Source organism: Macaca thibetana, chromosome 16, assembly GCF_024542745.1.
Source record: "Macaca thibetana thibetana isolate TM-01 chromosome 16, ASM2454274v1, whole genome shotgun sequence".
In the NCBI taxonomy this organism is placed as follows: domain Eukaryota; kingdom Metazoa; phylum Chordata; class Mammalia; order Primates; family Cercopithecidae; genus Macaca; species Macaca thibetana.
Window position 1 is genome coordinate 11,494,583 of NC_065593.1, and position 26,844 is coordinate 11,521,426.

At 44.7% G+C, this 26,844-nt stretch overlaps 2 protein-coding genes across 2 annotated transcripts in view; one reads left to right on the forward strand and one right to left on the reverse strand.

The window, feature by feature from the left end:
* Window positions 1-26,844, forward strand: part of STX8 (syntaxin 8) — a 691,269-nt gene that overhangs the window by 72,817 nt on the left and 591,608 nt on the right. The gene's annotated exons all lie outside the window — the stretch shown is intronic.
* Window positions 1-26,844, reverse strand: part of GLP2R (glucagon like peptide 2 receptor) — a 68,747-nt gene that overhangs the window by 16,002 nt on the left and 25,901 nt on the right. The window contains exons 5-10 of the mRNA XM_050765333.1: window positions 23,168-23,274; window positions 20,172-20,325; window positions 17,089-17,248; window positions 15,986-16,046; window positions 15,105-15,174; window positions 3,898-3,986 (exon numbers count right to left, since the gene is read on the reverse strand). Of these exons, the coding sequence (XP_050621290.1) occupies window positions 3,898-3,986; window positions 15,105-15,174; window positions 15,986-16,046; window positions 17,089-17,248; window positions 20,172-20,325; window positions 23,168-23,274 (641 nt within the window). The remainder of the gene's footprint in view (window positions 1-3,897; window positions 3,987-15,104; window positions 15,175-15,985; window positions 16,047-17,088; window positions 17,249-20,171; window positions 20,326-23,167; window positions 23,275-26,844) is intronic.

Sequence of the window (26,844 nt, forward strand, 5' to 3'; positions counted from 1 at the left end):
CAGCAAGACTCTGCTTTGATGACGTGAGTACCAGTAATGTTCCGGTGACTCTCTGGATTCCTGAATCTTCTGGTGTTGCAATTAGGAAATTTTGGGAGGCGCATGGGCCCAAGAAAGGAACGCTCTACCCCTACCCCCACCTTCCACAGACATTAAAAATGAACAATGTTCTAGTTTATATACATTGGGAGATCAGCTGGGGTCTGTCAGCCTCCCAAAGTCTCAGCCACTCAGGAATATAGATGGATTCCCTGTACCATATCCAGGTGGTGGCAAACTCACCAAGGTGAGGCACTTCACCGTGGGAGGACTTTGGGTAGACATATACCCAGGTTCTTCTTCTTTATTATTATTATCATTACTAAAAAGGAAAAGGATCTCACTGTGTGGCTCAGGCTAGTCTAGACTCCCAGTCTCACAGGATCCCTTCCCCTGAGGCTCCCAAAGTGCTGGGATTACAGGCATGAGTCACTGCACCCAGTCCCAAGTTCTTCTTGAGCTTTTTCTTTGAATAAAGGCAGGGGAGAGGAAAAAAAGGAATTTCCAAACAGACTGCATATGTCAGGCAGGGTTATTCTTTCTCCCCACAAAGCAGTCACCCTGGATCATCGCTCAACCAGGAGGGTCTCCCCAGTATCTTGATTTACCCTTTCCCAGACCAATGGCTCCTGGTGGGTACACACCCTCCAGGGCCATGCCAGGCAATCTATTTGATATTGGAAGAAAATATTATAATAGAGGATAATAGGCGTTGTGTACATATCAATTTGTATCTATCCTCTTACATTTTCTGTTTTTTGGTCTATCTTATAATACATATATTAGCTCAGGCAACCACGCATATACATGAGAAGGGACATGCTCAGAATTTCTTTACTGACAGAGACGCGTGATCAGAAAAGTTTGAAAACCACTGCCTTGGATAACTCTAGAGGGGACCCTGGAAAAGAGAACACTGAGGCTACATGACGTCTGTAATGGCCCGACCAGAATATTCCATGTGTTCTTTCACTAGAACATCTGGCCCAGCAGTCCTCCACGCTGCCTGTGTATCAGAATCTCCTGGGAGACTCTGTAGCGGGGGCGTCCAACCTTTTGGCTTCCCTGGGCCACGTTGGAAGAAGAAGAGTTCCCCTGGGCCCCGTGTAAAATAAACTAACACTAACAATAGCTGATGAGCTAAAACAAAACAAAACAAAACAAACAAACAAAAACAAAAAAAAATGCCATGCATAATTTTTGTGATATCCGCCACCACAGAAAAGCAAAAAAGTCCTTGCATTCTAAGGGTTCGACATGGCTGCTCTGTGAGGTTCTATCCCACACTTATGGAGCCATAACACCCAGTGGTAGGGCTCACAAGGCTGTACTTCTGGCCGACTCTCCAGGGATGCTAATGAGCAGCTACGACGAAAAACTATGTAGGGGTTGCTGTGGGTCCTGGGCATGGGGGAGGTACCAGTGGCCCATGGTAGGCTTTGGGGGCACAAAGCAGCAGGGTGTCAGCTCTGAGTCCCCTGGGGGTCAACTGCACCATTTCTGTCTCACGGAAACACTAGCCTCTGTCCAGTTTCTGGGGCACCCTGGTTTTCCTGGCACCTATTTATTGAGAGAACTCTCTTCCCTGAACACACCCAGCAGGGAGGACTAGAGCGGGCCTTGAAGCTCCACCCTCAAAGAGTGGTGAGAGAAGCTAAGCCTTTGGGAAGGGGGCCAAAGAGACTGCGTGGCCACTTGGAGCCTCGACTGGAGGCGCCAAGAGAGACAGCGTGGCTCCCTGGAGTCCAGGCCAGGCCAGTTCCCCAGGGCTATGGGTTTCTTGCAAAATGTTTGGACCAAAGCTCCAACTAGCAACTATAGTATGTCTGCCCATTATTGAGCCGGGTATGTTTATCCTTCTAGACCTCCTGGAGGGAGGGTAGAGTGGCCACCCATATTTATAACCACATCTACAGCCTACTTGAATCCTCAGAATAAGCAGGAGATGAGTATGCAGTGATACTCCCATTTTTACACACCAGAAAGCAGGCCAAAGGGGTCAAGGCACTTGCCTAAGGCCAGTAGGCAAGTCTAGGGTCATGGCCAGCTCCCTCCCTTCCACCTCCTGCTCCATGCCAACATCCTAGTCCTTAGCGAAGTAGAACGCATGCTCCTCAAATGCAGGGTCTACATCATGTCCACCATTTTTGTTTGTTTGTTTGTTTGCTTTTGAGATGGAGTTTTGCTCTTGTCGCCACCCAGGCCAGAGTACAATGGCACGATCTCGGCTTACTGCAACCTCCGCCTCCCAGATTCACACCACCACACCCAGCTAATTTTTGTATTTTTAGTAGAGACAGGGTTTTGCCATGTTGGCCAGGCTAGTCTCGAACTCCTGACCTCAGGTGATCTGCCCGCCTTGGCCTCCCAAAGTGCTGGGATTACAGGCGTGAGTCACCACGCCCAGCCTCGTGTCTACCTTTTATTCCAAGCACAGTACCAGGCACATTGTAGGCATCTATTAAATATTTGTCAGATAAAAGGAAAAACTCCCTTCCCAGCACCTGGGTCAGGCCTTATAAAGGGGCGAGAAACAGGGCTAGGGCCATCTTCACTCGTGCTCACCTCCTCTGGCCTCCTGTGTGGACTGGAATTCCTACTCTTAGAGCTAATTTGTGGGTTAAAACACTCCCATTCCAGAGCCCTGCTGAATGCCACATAGAAAGCAAAGAATAGGCCAGGTGCGGTGGCTTACGCCTGTAATCCCAACACTTTGGGAGCCCAAGGCTGGTGGATCACGAGGTCAGGAGTTCGAAGTCAGCCTGGCCAACATGGTGAAACCCCATCTCTACTAAAAATACAGAAATTAGCCAGACGTGGTGGCAGGTGCCTGTAATCCCAGCTACTCAGGAGACTGAGACAGGAGAACGGCTTGAACCCGGGAGGCAGAGGTTGCAGTGAGCTGAGATTGCGTCACTGCACTCCAGCCTGGGTGACAAGAGCAAGACTCTGTCTAAAAAAAAAAAAAAGTAAAGAATAACTAGGAAAGAGGGAGAAAACTCTTTATCATTCATTCATTTGCTTTTACAACAATGCAGATCCAGTAAAAACCTATGATCTGACTTACTAGGAATGAGGACTGCTGTCATCTCAGAAAGAGGAAAGTGAGGTGCAGCGATGACAAGTCACAAATAAAGGATGCCTATGGAAGGATGTCTTTCCTTAGACCCTAAAAGTTTGTGGTCTCTTTCCTCAAGGTTCTCAAAAACACCCAAATAACCTCTTCAAATCCTTCCCCAAGGAAGGCAACGGCCAAACTTCTCTTCAAACAAGACTGTCCTTTTCCCACAACCACCCATTCTTAGAAACTTTTTTTTTTTTTTTTTTTTTTTTTTTTTTTGAGACAGGGTCTTACTCTGTCACCCAGGCTAGAGTGCAGTGGCACAATCATGGCTCACCGCAGCCTTGACCTTCTGGGCTCAAGCAATCCCCTCACCTCAGCCTGGGACTACAGGCATGCACCACGCCTGGCTAACTTTTGCATTTTTGGTAGAAACGGGGTTTCACCATGTTGTCCAGGCTGTTCTCGAACTCATGGCCTCAAGCAATCCTCTTGCCCCAGTCTCCCAAAGTCCTAGGATTACAGGTCTGAGACATCACTCCTGGCCTCTTAGGGGCATTTTAACAGTTTTCTGCTGGGGAATGTGAATGCCTTTGACTACTCACCATCTGCTTCATCATCTTAGAAGGTCCTCACCGTTGACAAAAGCCTCACTTGATCCTATAGCATCTTTCCAGAACTGCTGTTTCTGATACCCTGGCCTTAGGAGATAAATGTCCTTCCCAAGACATTAGGCAGAACACCCAGAGGACTTACAATAACTTTGGACTGCTGGGGACCAACCTCAAGCCACTCACCTGTATTTATAGTCTCTGAAGCACATTTGATTAGCTTTGAGCTTAGAAATGAGAAGCTTGAGAATTTTCAGGAAGATGAAGAAATTGACCTGGAAAAAAAAGCAGAGTTGGGTAAGTAAATGATGAACTCCACATAGCTGTGAATTTCAAGGTCAGGCTGGGCTCGGCCATCGGTTCCATAAGTTCAATGTAAACCAGGGGCAATGTAGCAGTTAGCTGGCCAGGTAGTAAATGCTTAGCTGTGATCTCCACTGGCCCAAAGGCCATCTGAATCTCCAAAGTCCCAAAGGTCATCTGAACTGAAAGTCTGGAAGGAATTTTAGAAAGTGATTTAGTTTATTATTCTGCCTTAAGGAGGTCCATCATTAAGGCCATCTAGAAAGGCAGGTGGACAGTCACATTATTATTATTACTATTACTGTTATTATTATTATTAGCCATCATTAAGGCCATCTAGAAAGGCAGGTGAACATTCACATTATTATTATTACTATTACTGTTATTATTATTATTAACCATCATTAAGGCCATCTAGAAAGGCAGGTGAACATTCACATTATTATTACTATTACTGTTATTATTATTAACTAGCACATACTGAGTACTTATTGAGTACTTAGCACTAAGTACTTAGTACTTATCACTTAGTACTTAGCACTAAGTACTTAGTACTTATCACTTAGTACTTAGCACCATGCCAGGCTTTGGGCTAAGAATGGTCCAGGCATTCTTTTTTTTTTTTCTTTTTTTGAGATGGAGTCTTGCTCTGTCACCCAGGCTGGAGTGCAGTGGCGTGATCTCCACTCACTGCAAGCTCCGCCTCCCAGGTTCACGCCATTCTCCTGCCTCAGCCTCCCGTGTAGCTGGGACTACAGGTGCCCGCCACTGCGCCCGGCTAATTTTTTTTGTATTTTTAGTAGAGACAGAGTTTCACCGTATTAGCCAGGATGGCCTCCATCTCCTGACCTCGTGATCCGCCTGTCTAGGCCTCCCAAAGTGCTGGGATCAGGCATTCTTTTATCTAATTTTTACAACACTCTGCTAAGGTAGCCACAACTATTTTTATCCTCATAATACAATGAGAAAACAGAGGCACAGAGAAATAAGTGTAATTCCCAGGTTGCACGGCTACTCAGTGACTGAGCCTGTAATTAAACCCAGATTCATCGGATTATAACCCTCCCTTCACTTAAACAGAACGCTAGTCTGCCTCTCTTCTGTAAAGAACTCCATCCCTATTGGTGTCTAACCTGAGATCCTGTTGCTGCTATGGAATTCACGGACAGCATATGCTCTCTACTCCCTAGAATACATTCCATGACTGTCATGGCCTGGGAAAATCCAGCCCTTCATTGTCAGCCTTTAAAGAAATTTAAAAATATGCCTGCAAATTCCACACCCCCCCCCTTCCCCTCTCTCAGGTTTCTCACTCCAGGGGAAGTCAGCCACCATTTTGTGAGGACACTCAAGCAGCCTATTGGCAGATCCACATGGGGTAACTGAGTTCTCAGGCCAAAAACCAGCACCACCCACCACCAGCTGCGTGTGTGCGCCACCTTGGAGCTGATCCTCCAGCCCCAGACAAGCCTTCAGATGGCTGCAGCCCTGGCTGATGTCTTGGCTACAGCCTCAGGAAAGATCAAGAGCCCCCTGGAAGTGGTGAAAAGCAAGTGGCTGGGTTTGGGTAGAGCTTGGAGAATGAGAACAGGGTTTGTGAGAAGTGAGACTGGAGAGGGAGGGAGGGTCAGTATCTGCAGGGTCTTTCACTGCCGTGCTAGGCGAGGAGTTTGGGTTTTCTTCTGAAAGCAATGAAGAGCCGGTAACAGATTTTAAGCAGGCAAGTGACCTGATCAGATTTGTACTACTGCATTTTGGAAAGATAATTTCAGTGGCAGTGTGGAGAACGGATTGGGTGAGGGTAAGGCTGGAGGAAGGGAGACCAGTTGGGAAGTAGTTTCAGAGTTCCTGGGGGATGGTGATGGAGAAGCGAACTCAGCAGCAGTCCTGGTGCTTCAGTGATGGAGAGGAAGGGATCAATTTGAAATGATGAAGAAGTATGAGTCAAACGATCTTTGTTATTGATTGGATGTTTAGTGATGGAGAGGAAGGGATCAATATGAAATGATGAAGAAGTATGAGTCAAACGATCTTTGTTATTGATTGGATGTGAGGGTATGACCCTGACATTTGGTGGTAGATCTCAAATGTGCGGTACTGCCATTCGCCAATAAAGGAATCACGTGGGGGGAAGGAAGAGCGTTGGGTGGGAAGTAGAGGGTGGATGAGGACTCCAGTAGTTTTGAACACAAGAGATGTTCCTAGGCGGTTAGATATTTATGTCTGAATCTCAGCAGAGAGGTCCCAGCCAGAGCATGAAGCCATTGGAGTAGACAAGATTATCCAGGGAGACTGTGCAGCTGGGAGAGAAAGAGGGTTAAGAGAATTGCCCCATAGTGAAGGGAAAAACGGAGAAAGTGGAGATAGCAAAGGTGATGAAGAAAGAATAGCTAGGGAGGTTAGAATAAATGACACAGAAGGGGCATCCTGGAAGCCCCCAAAAGGATGATTTTAGGAAGGTTTAAATGCTACATAGAACTTAAGCAAAATAAGACTGCATTTAGCAACAAGGAGCTCCCTAAGAGAAGCTGCCGTGTAGAGGTGGGATCACAAGATGGATTCCAGTGCTTGCTTTTGTGGATGAAATGGGAAGAGCAGAGGCAGCATAGACAACATTAAAGAGGCTTGGCTGTGAAGGGAAGCAGGGCGTTCAAACAGTAGTTGACAAGGGATACACAATGAGGTAATGTCTCCTTGGTTTTATTTGTAGGGCTGGAAGAGGTTTTTGGTTGCAACCGTTTTTAAGATTAAAAAGACCACGCCGGGCGCAGTGGCTCACACCTGTAATCCCAGCACTTTGGGAGGCTGAGGTGGGTGGATCATGAGGTCAAGAGTTCGAGATCAGCCTGGTCAATATAGTGAAACCCCCATCTGTACTACAAATACAAAAATTAGTCGGGCATGGTGGTGCACGCCTGTAGTCCCAGCTACTCAGGAGGCTGAGGCAGGAGAGTCACTTGAACCAGGGAGGTGGAGGTTGTGGTGAGCCGAGATTGCCCCACTGCACTCTAGCCTGGGCAACAGAGTGAGACACCATCTCAAAAAAAAAAAAAAAACACCAAAAAAAAAACTTAAAAAGACCTAAAAATGGCTTTATGCGATATAGAAAGAACTGACAGAAAGGGTGATCAGGCAACAATTAATGCAACAAAGTCTCTACAGACATTGAATCAGTATAGTACTAACGTCCCGTCCTAGAAATAAAATCCTTTAGCTACATATTGAAATGCAAGCTATAGAATTCAGTATGTGTCAGTTATTATTTGTTTTTATTGTCCTCAGGAGAATCAATGCTCAATGTTAAAAGACTAGAGTTTCAGGCAAGAAGCTAATCCTGAAGCCAGCAGGAATGATGGAGGTTCCCAGACAAAAATAGTTAGGAACAGAGAATTTAAATACAAGCTAAATGTAACCAAGTCATGTATTTATTTTAATGGGATACCTGCCTCTCATCATAAAGAGAAAACGTGTCCTTGGCTTAGTGATTTGTTGAACATAGGCATTTTTCTTACAAAGCAAGCTTAATAGCAGAAAGGCATATATTTCAGAAAATTATTATTATTTTTTTTTGAGACGGAGTCTCACTCTGTCACCCAGACTGGAGTGCAGTGGCGTGATCTCGGCTCACTGCAAGCTCCACCTCCTGGGTTCACGCCATTCTCCTGCCTCAGCCTCCCGATCAGCTGGAACTACAGGCGCCCGCCACCTCGCCCGGCTAATGTTTTGTATTTTTAGTAGAGACGGGATTTCACCATGTTAGCTAGGATGGTCTCGATCTCCTGACCTCCTGATCTGCCCACCTCGGCCTCCCAAACTGCTGGGATTACAGGCGTGAGCCACCACACCCGGCCCAGCAAATTAATTGCAATCAGGACTGTCTACTAGGCAATGAAGGGTTATAATGAGAAGCAGGTGGATTCACTGTTCTCTGTGTTTTCTAGAGACCAGATATGAGAAAATGGGCATCAACCCAGGGGCCATATGAAGAAGGCTCTTCCTCACTGCCATAGGATGAAACCCTAGCTGGGGGTACCATGGAGCCTCTGTTCATCTAGGCTTCCAAGAAGACAAGAGTCAGCAGGTACTATTGGATGGTGCTGTTCTTCATTTGCACACAAGCAGGAAAGGGGCTGAGTGAGGACCTTTTCCAAGAACCTAGCCAACCCCTCCAGGATTCTCTGACCAGATGGGGGTGGGTACTAAGGACCCAAATATGTAAGGATCTCTGCTAGATTCTGGAAAATACAGATGCATTCCCAGACATCACCAAGATGCATCCTTGGTGACACTTTCTTGGTACCCCAGCTTCTGTGCACAGGTCTGGGTCTACAGGTTCGCAGAGGTGATTGCCAGTATGGCGGGAACTCAGGGGTAGGCCCTCGTCTACCCCTAAACTCTTCCATCTACCCCCAAACCCCTCCTCCTCTGGGCTGCTCTGTGGACTAAAATGCTTATCCTGTAGAGCTACTCTTGTGAGTCAAAACACTCTTTCCCCAAGAGCCCTGCTGAAAGGCACACATCCCACTGAAGCTAAGGAATCACTGGGAGAGGAGGAAGGAAGCCCTTTCTTCATTCATTCATTCATCCATCCATTCATTCATTCATCCATCCATTCATTCATTCATTCATTTTTGCAACCTAATTACCTAGGATCTGGCCTATGATATCACCACTTAAAGCAGAAGATGGGGTGTACCAAATGTAAGTTTTGATGGGGTGGGAAAACCCAGAGTACAGCAAGATTCCCACTTGGAGTCTTTAGAAGAGGAGAGTACAGGAGTGAGGAAATGTCTTGGGAAGCCTGAAGTCACAGAAAGCCCCTGGCTTCCTGGTGGGGCAGAGGACCTAAAGAGGGACAAGGCCAGTGAAGATGAAGTTTACCAGTGTATCAGCTTTGCCAAGTTCTGAGGCTACTACAGAAGATTCAACAATAGCAAATGCAGGCTCTTGACTTTATGACTTCATAAAGTCAACAGATGGTTCATTCAATTTGTGAGCTCAAAACAGCCATTTCACTGGGTCTGTTAACTGCAGGGAGCAGGGTATGGATAGAATGACCTTGCGTAGTGTAATTATTGTGTAAGGCTGTCCTTGAGCAGGACTGATCAAGGCTTTACCAATATTCTACTGAGGGCCAGGGAGGCTAGGCTGTAAGAATATGCCAGGTTTCAGGATGATTCAACTCTAAATGTACACTTTAGATGACAGGTGAAGTAGTGAAGTCTGATACAAAGAAAAGAGGTGGGAATTCTACAATTTCTGTCTGGCAAGAGACCCAAAGGGCATCTGGATTCTTCAGGTTGCCACATTATGGTCATTTCTGAAACACAGGCAACCTTGTACCAACAAAGCAGTAAATGAAGTTTGTTGATGCATCTGGATTTCCAGCATGTTGTACACTCGCGTCAACCCAGATGCTGGTCAGCAAATGCAGACCCAGTCTAGGGGATGGTGGGAGAGATCCAACTATGATAACTAGGGATGTTCACCACAGAGCTGGACCCTGGGATGGGAAATTCTCCTTGGTCCCAGTGCTTTGTTCACCATGCACAGTTGGCTTTTCCTTAGAAGCCTCTGATCCATGTTCCCCAAAATACGGCCCAGGCTCAAATTTGACCAAGTTGAAAGAAAATTGTTAAGTACCTAGAAATGCCAAGTGCTACTAGCTCAGTCTTGATTATTGTTACTCTTTCTTACTTCAGTTTAAATAGGATATATGAGGGGGCCAAAGAATTATTATTTTTTTCTTAACACAATAAAGATTTCTATTCTATTCTATTCTATTCTATATTCTATTCTATTCTATTCTATTCTATTCTATTCTATTCTATTCTTTATGTCACAATCTAGTGCAGTGGAGGGAGCTCTGCTCCATATAGTCATTCAGGAATTCAGATTCCTTCCACATTGTGATTTAAGGAATTCTCTTTTAGAGTTAGGGTTGTGTCTACTCAGATCAGTGGAAAATTGTAACATGTGGTCATATGACCAAAAATGAAGGTAGATACTGGTTCAGTCATAGTCTGATGAGTCTCAGAATTATACCCATTAAATTCTGAGTTCCCAGAGGATAGAAACTCTGAAATAACCTAGTACCAAGCCAAGCCCAGTGAAAGTGCTCAATGAATGCTAAAGGAAGATACAAGAGAGTGGCTGAATGAGATTCCAGTGCTAAGGAAGTTCTACATGGCAGGAGATTTGATTCCATCAGTTTGGGTAAGTCCAGGCTGGGTATTTTTTTAATCCTCCCCAGGTTGTTTTAATGTGTAGCTACTGTCTAGTCCATGGTTTTTCAATGTCAGCGCTCTTAATATTTGGGGCAGGATAATTATTTGTTCTGGGGGTGGTTCTTTGTGTTGTAGGGTGTTGAGCAGCATCCCTGACCTCCACCCACTAGATGCCAGTAGCAACTCTCTCCTCCTACCCCCATCCCCAATTTATGACAATTAAAAATGTCTCCAGACATAGCCAAATGTCCCCAGGGATCAGAATCTCCTCTGGTTGAAAACCACTGATCTAGTTCAAGACTGATTTTATAGATGAAGAAACAGAGGCCCAGAGAGACCAACTCACTTGGCTAAAGGACACATCACAAGTCAGTCAGAGAGCCCAGACTCCTGACTCTTAGCCTGGCTCTTTCACTTCTTTCTGCATGGCCTTTCTTTTCCCTTCCATGTCTGCTGGAACACATACATTCCACTCTCCATGGAGCCCTAGAACCAATGCACAGAATCCTAGAATCCTAGAACTATGCAGGTTGGGAAGGCAGCAGGTTTAGCTCCTTATTGTTCAGGACAGATTATCTTCTTGGAAGCTGATAGAGATGAAGATCTAATGCCTTTCTCTGGGGTCTATGTCAGTGTTTTACAAGTTCATGGTTAAATATCTTCCTTGTGACCAAGGGGAATGTTCCTATTTCTCTTCAAGCCCATTTCCTCTTGTCCAAGTCCCTGTAGACACCAGACAAAAATAGTTAAGCAATGTCCTCTCTAAGAGCTGAGGGTGATTGTGAAAGATTCCCTTCTAGGCAGGCCTGTTGACCTCTTTTAATTGCAGGGTGTTGGGGGGTGGGGGAGAGAGAGATTAATAAAGGACTCAATTTCCAAGGAGAAAGAGAGTTTATCAGCAGACCTCGGGCCATCCAATAGGCACTTGAGGCCTATGTGTGCATGGGAGGAGGGAAACACCATGGTGGATTTGGAGAACTTTAAATGTATCCATACAAGTAGCGCAGAGGGCACTTCTGGTTAGGTGAGTAGAGAGGGAATGACTCTACTCTAAGGAGTTTAGAACGAGATCGGAGGGAAATAGTGACCCATTAAACAGACGAGTAGAACAGAGACATAATCAGATTTTACTCCAAAAAGATCACTCGGGCTGCAACAAGAAGATGGATTGTCAGGGGTAAGAATGAAGAAGAGAGACCAAAAAGGAGGTTTTTGCAGAGGTCTACACAAAAACAAACAAACAAACAAAATCACAACGGGCTGAAGAAGAGCAGAGACCAAGGGATTAAGAAGGAAATGGCTTGGAGAGATCTTTAGTAGAATTATTGACAAGACTTGAAGTCTGAATAGATGTTGCAGGGAGAAGGAGGACAGAAATTAGGAGAACACCAAGCTTTCCAGCTTGGGTGCCTGGGTAGGTGGGTTGTGGAGCCATTTTCTGGGTAGAGTGAGCAGGAAGAGAGGTCTGAATGGGAAGATAAGGAGTCCACCGTGAACTAAGGTGAGAGTGGCCATTTCAGTAGAGCTGACCATGACTGGAGTCATAGAAGCAACAGCATGTAAAGGTCATTTTATCCAAAGTGAGAAGATAGAGCATGTTCTCTTGTCCCAGCTAGGAAGCACCAAGGGAAACTAGCACGTGGGTCAGCCAGCCATAGAAGGCCAAAGCAAGGTCCAAAGCAGTAGTTCCAGCCCTGGCTGTCCACTAGGATCATTTTGGGATTTTAAAACTACAGTGGGCCAGGTGCGGTGGCTCATGCCCATTATCCCAGCAATTTGGGAGGCTGAGGCACGTGGATCACAAGGTCAGGAGTTCAAGACCAGCCTGACCAACACAGTGAAACCCTATCTCTACTAAAAATACAAAAATTAGCCAGGTGTGATGGTGGACGCCTGTAGTCCCCGCTACTAGGGAGGCTGAGGCACAAGAATCGCTTCAACCCGGGAAGCAGAGGTTGCAGTGAGCCAGGATCTCACTGCTGTACTCCAGCCTGGGCAACAAAGCAAGCCTCTGTCGAAAGAAAGAAAGAAAGAGGGAGAGGGAGAGAGGGAGAGAGGGAGAGAGGGAGAGAGGGAGAGGGAGGGAGGGAGGGAGGGAGAGAGAGAGAGGGAGAGACGGAGAGAGAGAGAGAGGGAGGGAGGGAGGGAGGGAGGGAGGGAGGGAGGGAGGAAGGAAGGAAGGAAGGAAGGAAGGAAGGAAGGAAGGAAGGAAGGACGGACGGACGGACGGACTACAGTGCCTGGCTACAGTGCCTGGGTCCCACTCCCAGAATTTCTGATGTCATAGGTCTGGGGTACAAGCCACCATGATGTTTCGAACACACAGCCAGTTTTGAGAACTCCAGGTACAGGCAAAGAGGTTCACAAACTTTAATGTGCATCCAAAGCCTGGGGAGCCTGTTACAATGCAGATTCGGATTCAGTAGGCCTGGGAGATGTGGCTGAAGAACCTGAATTTATAACAAGCACTAAGGTGATGCTGGTGCTATCTGGTCTGAGGACCATCCTTTGAAAAGGGTGTAGCAACATGCTTTTCTTTTTCTTTTTTTTTTTTTTTTTTTTTTTGAGACGGAGTCTCGCTCTGTCGCCCAGGCTGGAGTGCAGTGGCGTGATCTCAGCTCACTGCAAGCTCCGCCTCCCGGGTTCACGCCATTCTCCTGCCTCAGCCTCCCGAGTAGCTGGGACTACAGGCGCCCACAACCGCGCCCGGCTAATTTTTTGTATTTTTAGTAGAGACGGGGTTTCACCGTGGTCTCGATCTCCTGACCTTGTGATCCGCCCGCCTCGGCCTCCCAAAGCGCTGGGATTACAGGCGTGAGCCACCGCGCCGGGCGCAACATGCTTTTCAACTCAGGCCACTCCTGAGATCAATGAAACATAAATGTCTGGGGGTGGGACTCAGGCAGAAAGAATTTGTAAAGACAACCAGGGGATTCCAAGAGCAACCCAGTTTGAGAATCATTGGTGCAGCTTCTAGAAGACTGCAAGTAAACACTAGGGATCCAGCTGGACCATGCCTGAACGCTCTCCTAGGGATGGCTTCTGGCTTCCATCCTGCTTTGTTCTGCCTGGTTAGCAAGAACCTTCCAGGGTCCAGAGTGCAGGCCGTGAGTGTCCACTGAGTATGTTTATCAAGAACCCACCTTATGCTTGAGTTGGCTGCCAGGATGATCAGAACATGGGGTTTACAGTGGCAGAAAACAGGTTTTAAAGAGACACTTGAAATGGTGTTGGCGAGGGCTGGAGCAGAAGCCTGCACAGGATCTGGGAAGGAACAAAGGAGGGTGTGGCCATTCCTACTTTGTGAGGTGTGCATCCAGGTAGAGCGGCACAGAGAGAGATGGATCCCTGACCCAAGACTTGAAAGATGAGGAACAGATCACCAGGTGGAGAAGATGGCGAGGGAAGGAGTTGGAACCACAGGAGAGTCTGAACCAAGGTACTAAGATGCAAAGGAGCCTGCAGCATTCAGTATGGCAGGCAGGGGGGCTGGAGGCAGTAAATAGTTTTTGAGCTGCACAGTGTTTGGTTAAAAGTACCAGCTGTCACCCCTTTGCGCTGAGATCCAGTTTCCATTGACTGGCTCTATGACTTTAGGCAAGCAATGTCTCATCTCAGTGTGCTCACCAGTAAAATAAACCTAAGAATGGCACATCCTCATAGATTGGTTGAGAAGATTACATGAGTTCCTACACTCATACACAAAGCACTTACACATGGAGCTGGCATGCAGAGGTGCTTAATAAATGTTCCTGGGACAGTGGTGGAGGTGCCCAGACAGGACCCCAGCTGGGCAGTGTGGCTGGAGAGGGGCTTGTGGAGGGCGGGGGAATGTGGCAGGGCTAAGCACGCCACATGTGGCATGTGTGTGCCCAGACCTCATCTGGGACACTATCAGCTGCAGGTCCAGTGACGGGAGGGAAGGTACTGCAGCATTCATGCCACCTCATAGACTAGAAGTGACACAGGCCTGTTCACACCCTGTTTTCCCACCACTTCTAGGAACCTTTTTCCCTCCAGGTCACACCCAGGTCTAGACAGAGAGTTGCCTTCTATTATTGACAAGTTTTGACACTCCCCTATCTTTCATGGTACCACAAATGCCAGATTATTTACATAAAATGGCAAAAACAGATCATCCAGCAACACCTTGGGGAACAGGGTGGGCAGAGAACAACAGTGTTCGACGCCTGGTGGGCACCTGGAGATGACGATGCTGAGACATACTTTCTGCCTCCCTCTGGGATCTTGCTAACCCTTCCCAGTGTTTGCTAACTTCCCGCCCCTTCCTGCTAGAATGAGATTTGACAGATCTCATTCTCATACTCTACTATCTAAAGGAATTTTTGACTCTGGGTTGGCCATCCTTTTCCATCCCAAATATTCCAGGCCACTATGATTAAAGGTCCTTCCTCCCTAAGGTCTCAGAGTAGCATCTATGTCTTGATTCTAATCTGCATCACAATTTTGGGTTAATATTGTGTGTTTTCCTCCTCTAAAAGACGTTCCCTTAGTCTCTTCCTCCCTCCTGTGGATGGATATAAGCCGATACCCCTGCTATTCTGGGCTCCTCCATGACTAAAGGCATCAGTATCCACAGAGCCTGGCACACATCTCAGCCCTTCAATACAGGACCACAGAGCTGACTGCAGGTCTCTTTACATAGTTTGAAGACCCAGAGAGAAGGAGGCTTACAACGTAACTCCAAATTGAGGTCCTGAACCAGAGCAAGAAACTTCTAACTTCTCATTCAGCAGAAAATGCTCATAGTTTAGCTTCTCTCTCTCAAGGGATCAGAGAATCTGGGGGACAAGAGTGGGCTGCTAGGGTCAGAGACAAAGAGGTGGATGGAAGGGTCCTTACTGTTACACAGAGCAGCATGGGTCCTCGGATGATCCACCAGATTTTCTTATTCCCATTTGTTGTCCAGCACCTAAGGTCAAAGAGCAGGCAAAAGAAGACTTAAAAACAAGAGGAGGTTGAAAGTCAAAGTCTCATGCTGTCTAGAAGAAGGATGCTTGCACTCAAGCCCTACTTCCCACCAATCATTCCCCCGAGGGGTGGGAGCTGCAGAAGAGAGAACTAAAATCCCTTCCCGTTAGCACTGGTACCGTTTACTTTCCTTAACATTAAATTGCTCTTCAGTGGTAACAGCCTAGTGTGTAAATCTTTCCAAAATTTTCCTCCATGTTCATACGCACATAAATTCCTAAATACGTAGTTTTTGTGTGTGTGTGCTATAAAATGGGATCACACGATATATGTTTCGGCAATAGGCTTAAAATAGGCTGTTGAGAATCAGTGCCTAAAAGTTCCCATAATAACTAACTTGTTTTTCTTTAAGTAGTCTCATAATATTCCGCAATATAGGTATATTACAGTTTGTTCAGTGATTCCCATGTTGACCAGCATTCAGTGGTTTTTTGTTTGTTTGGTTTTTCTATTTTTTTTTTTCTCACTATGAACAATGCTGCAATAATCATTCTTATATTTTTGCCCTTACATACCCAGGGCTGCAGCTGACCTACACAGCATCTTTGAGCTAATTTGCATATGTAACTAAATGAATAAACTAGTTGCTATAAGATCTTTGATTATCTTATCTCCCATTCCTAAGAATATTCTAGATGGCCAAAATGAGAAGGGACGGATATTTTCTTTGGTAAAATGATGTAATTCTTTGTATTTAGGCATGCCTGGGAATTACTGGCTCATGAAAGAGTAAAACCCGGTAAATTACCTACCCCGTGTTCTCCAGGTGTGCACGGGCAAAACCCCAGGGCACAACAAATAGCACAGGGAAGGCTGGGGAGAAAACACGGGGAAACGTAGTTAGGAGTTGGTTGGCCAAACCTGCCTGCCTCACACCACAGCTGATGGGGCTAACCACAGGTGGTTAAAACATCAAACCTAACATCATGGAGTTGTGGACTGTGAGAGCTGGAGAGACCCAGAGTAGCACAGGGCCGATCCATTGTTTTACCACCCAAGAAACCAGGGCCCAGAGAGGGAAAGCGACTTGATACTTGTCACAAAGCAGCTGAGAATAAATCCAAGGGTATTAACCCAAATCTCCTGAATGACTGGCCCAGGTTATTTCCTCTGAATCCTGCAGCACCAAATTCTCCAAAGGGTTTGTGGAGGTAGGGGGTCCAAATCTGGATACTCTTGGTCATATTACTTTTAATCAGAAAACCTCTTCTTGAAGACCTGGTATTATGGACTGAATATAGGTGTCCTCCCAAAAGTCATATGTTAAAGCGCTACCCCCGATGCGATGGAACTTGGAGACAGGGCCTTTGGTGGTGAGTACTTAGGTTTAGCTGAGGTCATGAGGGTGGGGTCCTCATGACAGGATTAGTGCCTTTATAAAAAGAGACCAGAGAGCTTGCTTTCTCTCTCTCCTCACCATATGAGAATACAGGAAGAAGGCAGTTGACTGCAAGATGGGAAGAGAGCCCTCACCAGAACCCAAGCATGCTGAACTTCCCAGCCTCCAGAACCATAAGAAATCAATGTCTGTTGTTTAAACTACACTGGTATTTTGTTTTGACATTCCAAGCAGACTAATACAGTTGGGGACAGGGTAGGAGGAATATCATCAGATTCCACCAGATTTTCTCAATTTTTGAATGTGTCGATTGGGCTGTTGGGCCTATAGCACCTGTGCATATATGCACATTTGTGCACACACACACACACCCCTCTTCAAGGCTTCCTGTCCTTGAGGATTTATATGTCCCGGAAACAACCTCCAGTTAGGTTTCTAAGTCCAACTAAAGTCTTTATTGGGCTCCCATGTTCTGATGGATCCCCAAGAGAGGAGGCTGGAGGTCAGGTCACTCACCCCAACCTAACAGCAGATATCTGGGCCACAGCCGCCTCTCAGGAAGCACTGTGGGCTCCAGCAGCGCATGGAGGTAGAGGCCTTCAACCAGCAGCCATAAGTAATTGGCACCCACAGAGTAGTGCAAGAGAACCTGGACTGAGCGGCAGGAGGTGGACATCTGCAGAAGACAAAACACCTGAGGGTGAGTCCAGGCTCCCCTGCATCTGACTCCAAGTCAGGGGGAGAAGGACCTCCCAGGGACAACCCCTTTTTTTTTTGAGATGGAGTCTCACTCTGTCACCAGGCTGGAGTGTAGTGGTGCGATCTTGGCTCACACTGCAACTTCCAACTCCCTGGTTCAAGTGATTCTCCTGCATCAGCCTCCTGAGTAGCTGGGATTACAGGCGCGTGCCACCACACCCAGCTAATTTTTGTATTTTTTTAGTAGAGATGGTGTTTCACCATGTTGACCAGGATGGTCTTGATCTCCTGACCTTGTGATCCACCTGCCTCGGCCTCCCAAAGTGCTGGGATTACAGGTGTGAGCCACCGTGCCCAGCCCCCTCCTTCTTTGCTCTGGTCTCTCCCAGACCCTTGCTGACTATCTCAGGGAGGTTGGCAATAATATCAAAATGTGAAGGAAGGAGGGCTTCATGTAGGTTTTCAAGGCCAGCCTCCTCTTTAACGTTCTAGACATTTTCAGACAAACAAAAATGTAGAAAATTCACCATCAGCAATTGCCCTAATGGAAACCTGAAGAGTATGTTCTCTAACCTCAGTTCAATTAAACTAAAATCAATAATTAAAAAATTTTCATGATTGGAAATTAGAAAATAGACTTCTAAGCAATCCATGGATCAAAGAAAAAAATAAAACAGAAATTAGAAAGTATTTCTTAACCAAATGTAAACAAAATATTGCACGAACTTACAGTATATGGTTAATACCAAATCTTATGTAATAAAACTTATAGCCTTAAGTGCATTTTTTAAAAAAGAAAAAAGCTGAATATCAATTATTTTAAGGATCATGTAAAAAAAAAAGTTAGAAAAAGCATAGCAAATTAAGCCCAAGAAAGTACATGGGAGGAAATAATAAAAGCAGAAGTTAATGAAATAGAAAACATGAAATAAAGATAATCAACAACGCCGAAAGTTTATTCTTCGAAAAGACCAATTGAGAAACTTGTTGCCAAGATGATCAAAGGGTAGGAAAAAGAGCAAAGATAAAATTATCAATATCAGGAATGAAAATGACAACACTCTTACAGATCCAATGGACTTGAAAAAGATCTGAAGAGAATATCATGAACAATATTATGCCAATAAATTTGAACAGTTAGATGAAATAGACAAATTCCTAGGAAAACTCATTTACTACAGCTGACAGAAGAAATAGAATCTGGATATAAGATTCATAATTAATCCATAGTTTAAAACCTTCCAGGGCCGGGCGCGGTGGCTCACGCCTGTAATCCCAGCACATTGGGGGCTCGAGGCAGGCAGATCACAAGGTCAGGAGATCAAGACCATCCTAACATAGTGAAATCCTGTGTCTACTAAAAATACAAAAAATTAGCTGGGCGTGGTGGCGGGCACCTGTAGTCCCAGTTACTCGGGAGGCTGAGGCAGGAGAATGGTGTGAACCTGGGAGGCAGAGCTTGCAGTGAGCTGAGATCACACCACTGCACTCCAGCCTGGGCAACAGAGCAAGACTCCCTCTCATAATAAATAAATAAATAAATAACTTTCCAATAAAGAAACCTCTGGGTCCAAAATGCTTCACTGGCACAATCAATCAAACATTTAAGGAAGAAATAATACTTATCTTTAATAAATTCTTCCAGAGAATAGTGAAAGAGGAAACAAGTTCTAATTTGTTTTAGGAGGATAGCACAAACTTGATCCCCAACCTGACAAAGGCATTACAGACCAATCTTTCTCATGAATGTCAACAAGGAAATACTCAACAAAATACAGTATTAGCAAACTAAAACAGCAACTTAGGAGAAAGAAAATAATATGTCAAAACCTAGTTGGATTTATTCCAGGAATGCAAGGTTAGTTTAATAGGTTACTGCATCATTAGCAGGATAAAGGAAAAACCATCTCAATAGATGCAGATTTCAATGTGGAAAAGCATTGCTGCTTTAAGAAAATAGTAAAATTGGCCGGGCGCGGTGGTTCAAGCCTGTAATCCCAGCACTTTGGGAGGCCGAGACCGGCGGATCACGAGGTCAGGAGATCGAGACCATCCTGGCTAACACAGTGAAACCCCGTCTCTACTAAAAAATACAAAAAACTAGCCAGGCAAGGCGGCGGGCGCCTGTAGTCCCAGCTACTCGGGAGGCTGAGGCAGGAGAATGGCGTGAACCCGGGAGGCGGAGCTTGCAGTGAGCTGAGATCCGGCCACTGCACTCCAGCCTGGGCGACAGACCGAGACTCCGTCTCAAAAAAAAAAAAAAAGAAAATAGTAAAATTGTCCCTCAATATCATTGAGGGATTGTTTCTAGGATCCCTTGTGGACACCAAAATCCACAGAAGCTCAAGTCCCTTCTATAAAATGGTGGAGTATTTGCCTATAACCTATGCACATCCTTTCATATACTTTAAATCATAGCTAGATTGCTTGTAATACTTAATACAACGTAAATGCTATGTGAATAGTTGTTATACTGTATTGTTTAGGGAATAATGACAAGGAAAAAAAGTCCGTACATATTCAGTTCAGACACAGTCTTCCTTTTTGTTCCCAAAACCTTCTATCCCTAGTTGGTTAAATTCATGAATGCAGAACTCACGGATACAGACAGCCAGCTATAATTGCAAAATGCGTTGATCTAGTCCAATTCTTTTGTTTGCACATGAAGGAATTCCCACCCAAAGACATACAGCAGCCATGGTGAACCCTTCTGCTTGTGGTTTCCTTCACCTGGGCAGGTGGTGGTTTTGTTAAGTCACGTACTGCTTCTCTAGCCAGAAAGTCTTGGAAACCCTTTTATCTCCCCCTGCCCCTCCCTAGTCCCACCTGCCTGCCTTCTGATTCCTAGTAGTGACCCATCAGGTGGGGAGCCCACTTTAAACAGTGGGTAAGGGGATTACCTCTGACAGATAGGACATCCACCCATTCTCATTGTCAGGCCTCTTGGAGTAAGAGTTGTAGAAGACGACGTCCTTCACCAGTACAGCCAGGGTTCTCAGGATGAACGAAGCAAACAAGTTCATGTGGATGTAGTTGCGTGTGCAGTGGAGTTTTCTGTGCAAGGAGAAAACCGAATGCCTTCCCTCAGGAAAGAATGGCTCTGACCAACAGGCCTATGCCTTTTATGCCTGTGTATCTCTCACTAAAGACAGAGGGTCATAGTACAGGCTGCAGAGCTGGACTGCTGGATTATATAACCTTAAATCTCTCTGCCTCATTTTCCTCATTTGTAAAATGGGAGTAATAATAGTTATCACTGGCTGGGTGCAGTGACTCATGCCTGTAATCCCAGCACTTTGGGAGGCTGAGACGGGCGGATCATGAGGTCAGGAGATTGAGACCACCCTGGCCAACATGGTGAAACCCCGTCTCTACTAAAAATATAAAAATTAGCTGGGTGTGGTGGCGTGTGCCTGTAATCCCAGCTACTTGGGAGGCTGAGGCAGGAGAATCGCTTGAACCAGGGAGTCAGAGGTTGCAGTGAGCTGAGATCGCGCCACTGCACTCCAGCCTGGCAACAGAGCGAGACTCTGCCTCAAAAAAAAAAAAAAAAAAAAAAAAAAAGCTGTCACCTACAAAGCATCTTCAACATGCCAACCGTGTTCCAAATTATTTACATACGCAGCTACTTTTGAGTATCTTACTCCTTACCACCACTGGAGGTATAGGCACCATTATTACCCTGATTTTATAAATGAAAGAATTAAAGCAGAAGGATGAAGTCATCTGTCCAAAGTCCCAGAGCAGCAAGTCGTAGAGCTGAGATTCAGACACAGAAACTCTCAGGCCAAAGTATAGGTCTCCCAGGCTCTTCTGCCTCTGAGAACAAGAGCACTTACCTCCAGGGGTTGTGGGATGATTAAATCCGTTAATCTGTGCACATAAGTAAGTGTCCAGAAAATTGTTAGTGCTCATCACCTCTTCCTTACACACCTGGAGTCTCCTGCAGGCTCTTTGTGTGTGATGTGACATTTATCCTTGCTGTCGCCAGAGGAAAGAACTCTTCCCCCGCTGTGCTCCCTGGGCAGCACATACCCTGTCCTATTTTGCTTTAGAGCTATTGTTACATTTTTAATTTCCAAAAAGAACTTGAGGCAGATTCTTCTGTCTTAGGATTTATGCATTCTTCTAACTAGATTGCGGGCTATTTGAGGGCAGTGACTGGACCTCACTTTTCCCCAAGCCTTAGGCAGAACTGACACTTGGTTGTCCCAGGCTTGGCTGAAGTGACTTTCTGCAGGGCTGGGCAGTTATTTTCTCCTGGCTTGGCGCTGGAACTTTGGGACAGGGCATGGAGGAAGGAGGTCACAGATAATCAGTGGGTACAAGTTGCAGAGTTCTCCCGTAGCTCAAGCATGGTTCTCCCAATGGGATAGATGGTCATGACTCTACCCTAGGAGCTCCAGAACATCTCAGGATTGAGGAGTTACATGAGGCCCAACCTAGGGCTAGCAGAGCCCAGGTGGAGAGGTGCTCTGGAGCTGGTATCCAGATCTCCTACACTTATGTCAAATGCTCCTTCTGCCACGTTATATCCGCTTACATTCCTGAGACAAGAGACAGCTTTGGAGAGCTTTCTAGTGGGTCCATAAATGTCTCACTTGGGTGATTTCTAAAAACATGATTTAGTAAAAGGCACTCAGGCTTTGGAATGCTGAAAGTTTAGGGAGGGAAAGTGCTCAGATCCTGGACTGCCTGCTTGTGATCCTGGCTTCATTACCCACCAGCTGGCGATCTTGGGCAAGTTACTTCATCTCTCCATATTTCAATTAACTCACGTATAAAGTGGGGATAATAATAATGCTAACCTCCTAGGAATAGAATGAATCCTAATTTGAATTAGGGATGACATTTAAACGACCTAATGCATGTAATGCATTTAGGAGTAAGCACTTAAATTTGATAGCTAATTGGAGTCCCAGGGCCCTGAATTAAAATCCCAGCTCTTCCACCCACTTGTTTGCCTTGGGGAAGATTCTTAATCTCTTCTGTAAAAAGAATGCCTCTGATTGAGTTGTAGTGGGAATGGGCTGTGGTGGTAACGGGTGTGATTAGGGATTTACACCAGGGCTGGGCACACAGCAGGTGTCTAATCCAAAGGAGGTAAAGCTATCAGGAGTCTTGGGTTCAAGTTCTAGCTGTGTAGCCAACTGGCTTTATGGCCAGAGGCGACTCAATGCCTCTGATTGGGACATTGCCATCCCTTTCTTCCCCTTCATCTGCAGAATGGGATGGATGGGCCTCATCCTCTCTCAGGTCATTTCCAGCTTTGATGATTCATGACACATCCAGCCCAGTCTTCCAGCGCCTTCTAGAGGTAGCCAGTGAGCAAATGACACAATACCATAATTCCCCCATTATCCACACTTTTGCTTTCCACTGTTTTACTTACCTAAGGTCAATCATGGTGCACTGCAGCTCAAAAATATTAAACAAAAAACTTCCAGACATAAATAATTAAATAGTTCATTAGTTTTACATTATGTGCCATTCTGAGTAAAGTGATGAAATCTAACACTGACCAGCTCCATCCCTTGATCATCACAAAAAGAAGGGTGAACATAGTGCAATAAGATATTTTGAGAGAGAGGCCACATTCACATAACTCTTATTATAGTATAGCATTATAATTGTTCTATTTTAATATGGTTATTGTTGTTAATCTCTCACTGTGTCTAATTTATAAATTAAACTTTATCAGAGGTATGTATGTATGTATAGGAAAAAACATGGGGATAGAACCAAACATAGGGTTGCTTCTATCCCTGGTTTGAACACTATGTTTGGTTCTACCTCTGGTTTCAGGCATCTACTGGAACTCTTAGAACATATCCCTTGTAGAGGAAGGAGGGCTACTATACCTGCCTAAACACATGTCTGCAGAAGTTCTACTCACCGAAGAAACAAGAGGAGGGTGAGAGCCAGGAAGAGGAAGATAAGAGAGACAGAGTATCCCACGGTGTACATCAGCTGCAAGGTTGACAGCAAGGCATAATGATCCACCTGAACACAGAGGAAGAGCAGATATGACCACCAAGCCATGGGACTATGGCCACAACCCCCAGCTCCACACCCAGGGCCACCAAGAGCCTAGGCATGGACTCCCAACATTTTTTAAAACTTTTCCTTCCCAATCCTTGTTGACACCCAAATAGGGTAGTTTAGACTGCTCTCTGGTACATCTCAGAGGCCAAGGAGCCTTAACAAGTGAAGAACCCACGGTGGGTCTCACCCCTGTGACTGGTCCCACAGCCCAGCACTGATACACCAAAAGCCACAATATCATAAAGGAATTGTGTTCAAAACAAGAGGGTGCCTTGGGAATGAAGACAGGCTCTTTGCCCTTGGGAGCACTGTCCCTAGGGTCTATGGGTCCTTCCTTCTGGAGGACAGGGCCAGATTTCTGTCTGAATGTTTTCTTTCTAAAGTAAGTCTTCATAGATGACCTCTTGGAGGAAGACTCAATGAAACATTGCAATATTTTCTCTGAGTCCCAGGTAGCCTGATTGTGAACAGAGGATAATTTACTGGAAATTCTGTGTTATTAAATGTGATTTTTGTTCTATGTTCATGAGAGATTTTGGTCTGTAGTTTTGTTTTCTTGTAACGTGTTTGTCTGGTCTTGGCATCTGTTTAATGATGGCCACATAGCTGAGTTGGGAAGTAGTTCCTCCTTTTCAATTTTCTGGAGAGTTCATGTAGCATTGGCATTATTTTTTCTTTACATATTGGAGTTACACAGGTCCAAAGTTTTCTCTGTGAGAGAGTTTTAACTACAAGGCAATTTTAATAATAGATATAGGACTATTCTGGTTATCCAGTCCATCTTTAGTGAAATTGTGCTTGTTTCTTTTAAAAATTTATCCATTGTATCCAACATGTAGAAATTATTGACAGAAAGGCATTCATAAAAATCTATTATCCTTTTAATGTCTATAAAGTATCAGTAGTGATGTCCCATCTCTCTTAATGTAATTCATGACCTCTCTCTCACTTTCTCTCTCTCTTATCTTTAATTCTTTCCCTTTTTAAGGTTCATTTTTCTAGAGGTTTACCAAATTTATTGATCTTCTTAAATAACCAAGTTTGGCTGGTGTGATTCCGTCCTATGCAGCTGTTCCCTGGAGAAGTGATCATTTACCTCTGTCTATCTTCTCTCCCACCTAAGTACATGCCACCATCCCATGAAGGACTCAATGGACTGGACACGAGCCCCCTGAGGCCCCAGAACTATCTTTTCAGTTGTGAACTAAAGAGCAACAAAGATGATCCCTTTAAGGTAGAAAATGATGAAAAGGAACACCACTTATCTTTAAGAACGGTCAGTTTAGGGGCTGGTGCAAAGGATGATTGCACATTGCTGATGCAGAGACAGTGAAATACGAAGGCAGTCCAATTAGAGTAACACTGGCAACTTTAAAAATGTCTGTACAGCCAATGGTTTCTGTTGGGGGCTTTCAAATCACACCACACATGGCCTTACAGTTGAAGCGTGGTTCAGGGCTGATTAGTGGACAGCACTTAGTAGCTGGGGAGGAAGATGCAGAGTCAGCAGATGAAGAGGAGGAGAATGTGAAACCCTTAAGTATAATCTGGAAAGCAATTTGCCCCTGGAGGTGGTAGCAAGATTCCACAGAAAAAATTAAAACTTGTGGCTGATGAAGAAGATGGTGGTGATGAAGATGATGCTGCTGAAGAAGATGATGATTTTGATGAGGAGGAAACTGAAGAAAAGGCACCAGTGAAGAAATCTATGAGATACTCCAGCCAAAAATGCACAAAAATCAAACCAGAATGGAAAAGACTCAAAACCATCAACACCAAGATTAAACAACTAAGTTTGGGTTTTATTTATTTATTTTCCTATTATTTTTCTGCCTTCCATTTAATTAAATTCTATTCATACTTTCTAATTCTTTTCTTTTGCTTACTTTGACTTTAATTTGCTGAGGATTTTTTCCTAGTTTCTTAAGGTGGAAGTTGGACCACTAACTTGATATTTTTATGATTTTCTAATATAAGAATGCTATAGACTGGATAAAGAAAAGGTGGCACATATACACCATGGAATACTATGCAGCCATAAAAAAGAATGAGGTCATGTCCTTTGCAGGGACATGGATGAAGCCGGAAGCCATCATTCTCAGCAAACTAACACAGTAACAGAAAACCAAACACCACACGCTCTCACCCCTAAGTGGGAGTTAAACAATGAGAACACATGGACACAGGGAAGGGAACGTCACACACGGGGGCCTGTCAGGGGGTGGGGGGCAAGGGGAGGGAGAGCATTAGGATTAATGTAATTAATCATTACTTTATTGGAGACATAGGCATTATTTTATTGGCGATATGAGGCTAATACCTAAGCATACAGGACTTAAAACCTAGATGACGGGTTGATAGGTACAGCAAACCACCATGGCACATGTATACCTACGTAACAAACCTGCCCGTTCTGCACATGTATCCCAGAACTTAAAGTAAATAATAATGTTATACATTTCTCTCCATGACTGCTTTGGTTGCATCACAAAATTACTGATATATTTTCATTTTTATTTAGTTAAAATATTTACTAATTTATCTTATACTTTTTTACTTGACTTATGGGTTATTTAGAAGGATGTTGTTATTTTTTAAAAATATTTGGGGATCTTTCCAGACATCTTACTGTTACTGATTTCTAATATATTTTGTAGTTTTAAAAACTAAATTTATTTCTCTTTAAATAATATTTTTAAATGAGATAAAACATGTATCTTTATATGTACGATTTCTAGTGCTCTTCATTCCTTTATGTAGATGAAAATGTCTACGTGGTATGTTTTTTTCTTTCTCTGTTAACATTTTTTGCAGTGGTGGTCTGGAGGCAGAACTCTCAGTACAACCTTTGAGCTCTTCCAGATCAATTCCAACCACGTTTCTCTCTAGAATTATTCTCTATGGACTTCATCAAGATCCCTATAATCTTGTCAACCTCCGGTTGCGCTTATTTGCCTCTTCTTGAAACTAAATCTTTCCTTCTAAGACCAGCACAAACCTACCCCCTATAAGAAATCCTCCTCAAATGCCTCTCTGCTTATTGTCAACTCTTATTGTCAAAGTACTTGTGGTTTGCTTCACAAATAGGGGTGTCAATTGTATTATTCATTAATGCTTTGCTTACATTTATCTTGTCTTTCCAGACAGACTATGAAACACCTTGAACGTAAAGAAGTGTTTTGTGCTTCTGCACAGAGTGGTGTAGTTTCTTTAAACTGACATTTCTGTGGCATATCAAGACGTTACTGGGTCATTTAGCATGATTTATTTTATTAGAGATATGAGGCTAACACATTTAATTAAATAACCTAATTATTTTTAAAACGTGTTTGTTTTATGCTTTCTAGGAACAAATTAGGGGAAATGTCTTTTTTTTTTTTTTTCCCATCTGTGTCCTAATTAGTTTGGGTTTCCAAGAAGCAGATCCTGAGACAGGAATTGGAATGCAGGCAGTTTGCATAGGAAGTGAAAAAAATTGGCTGGGCACGGTGCCTCACGCGTCTGTAATCCCAGCACTTTGGGAAGCCC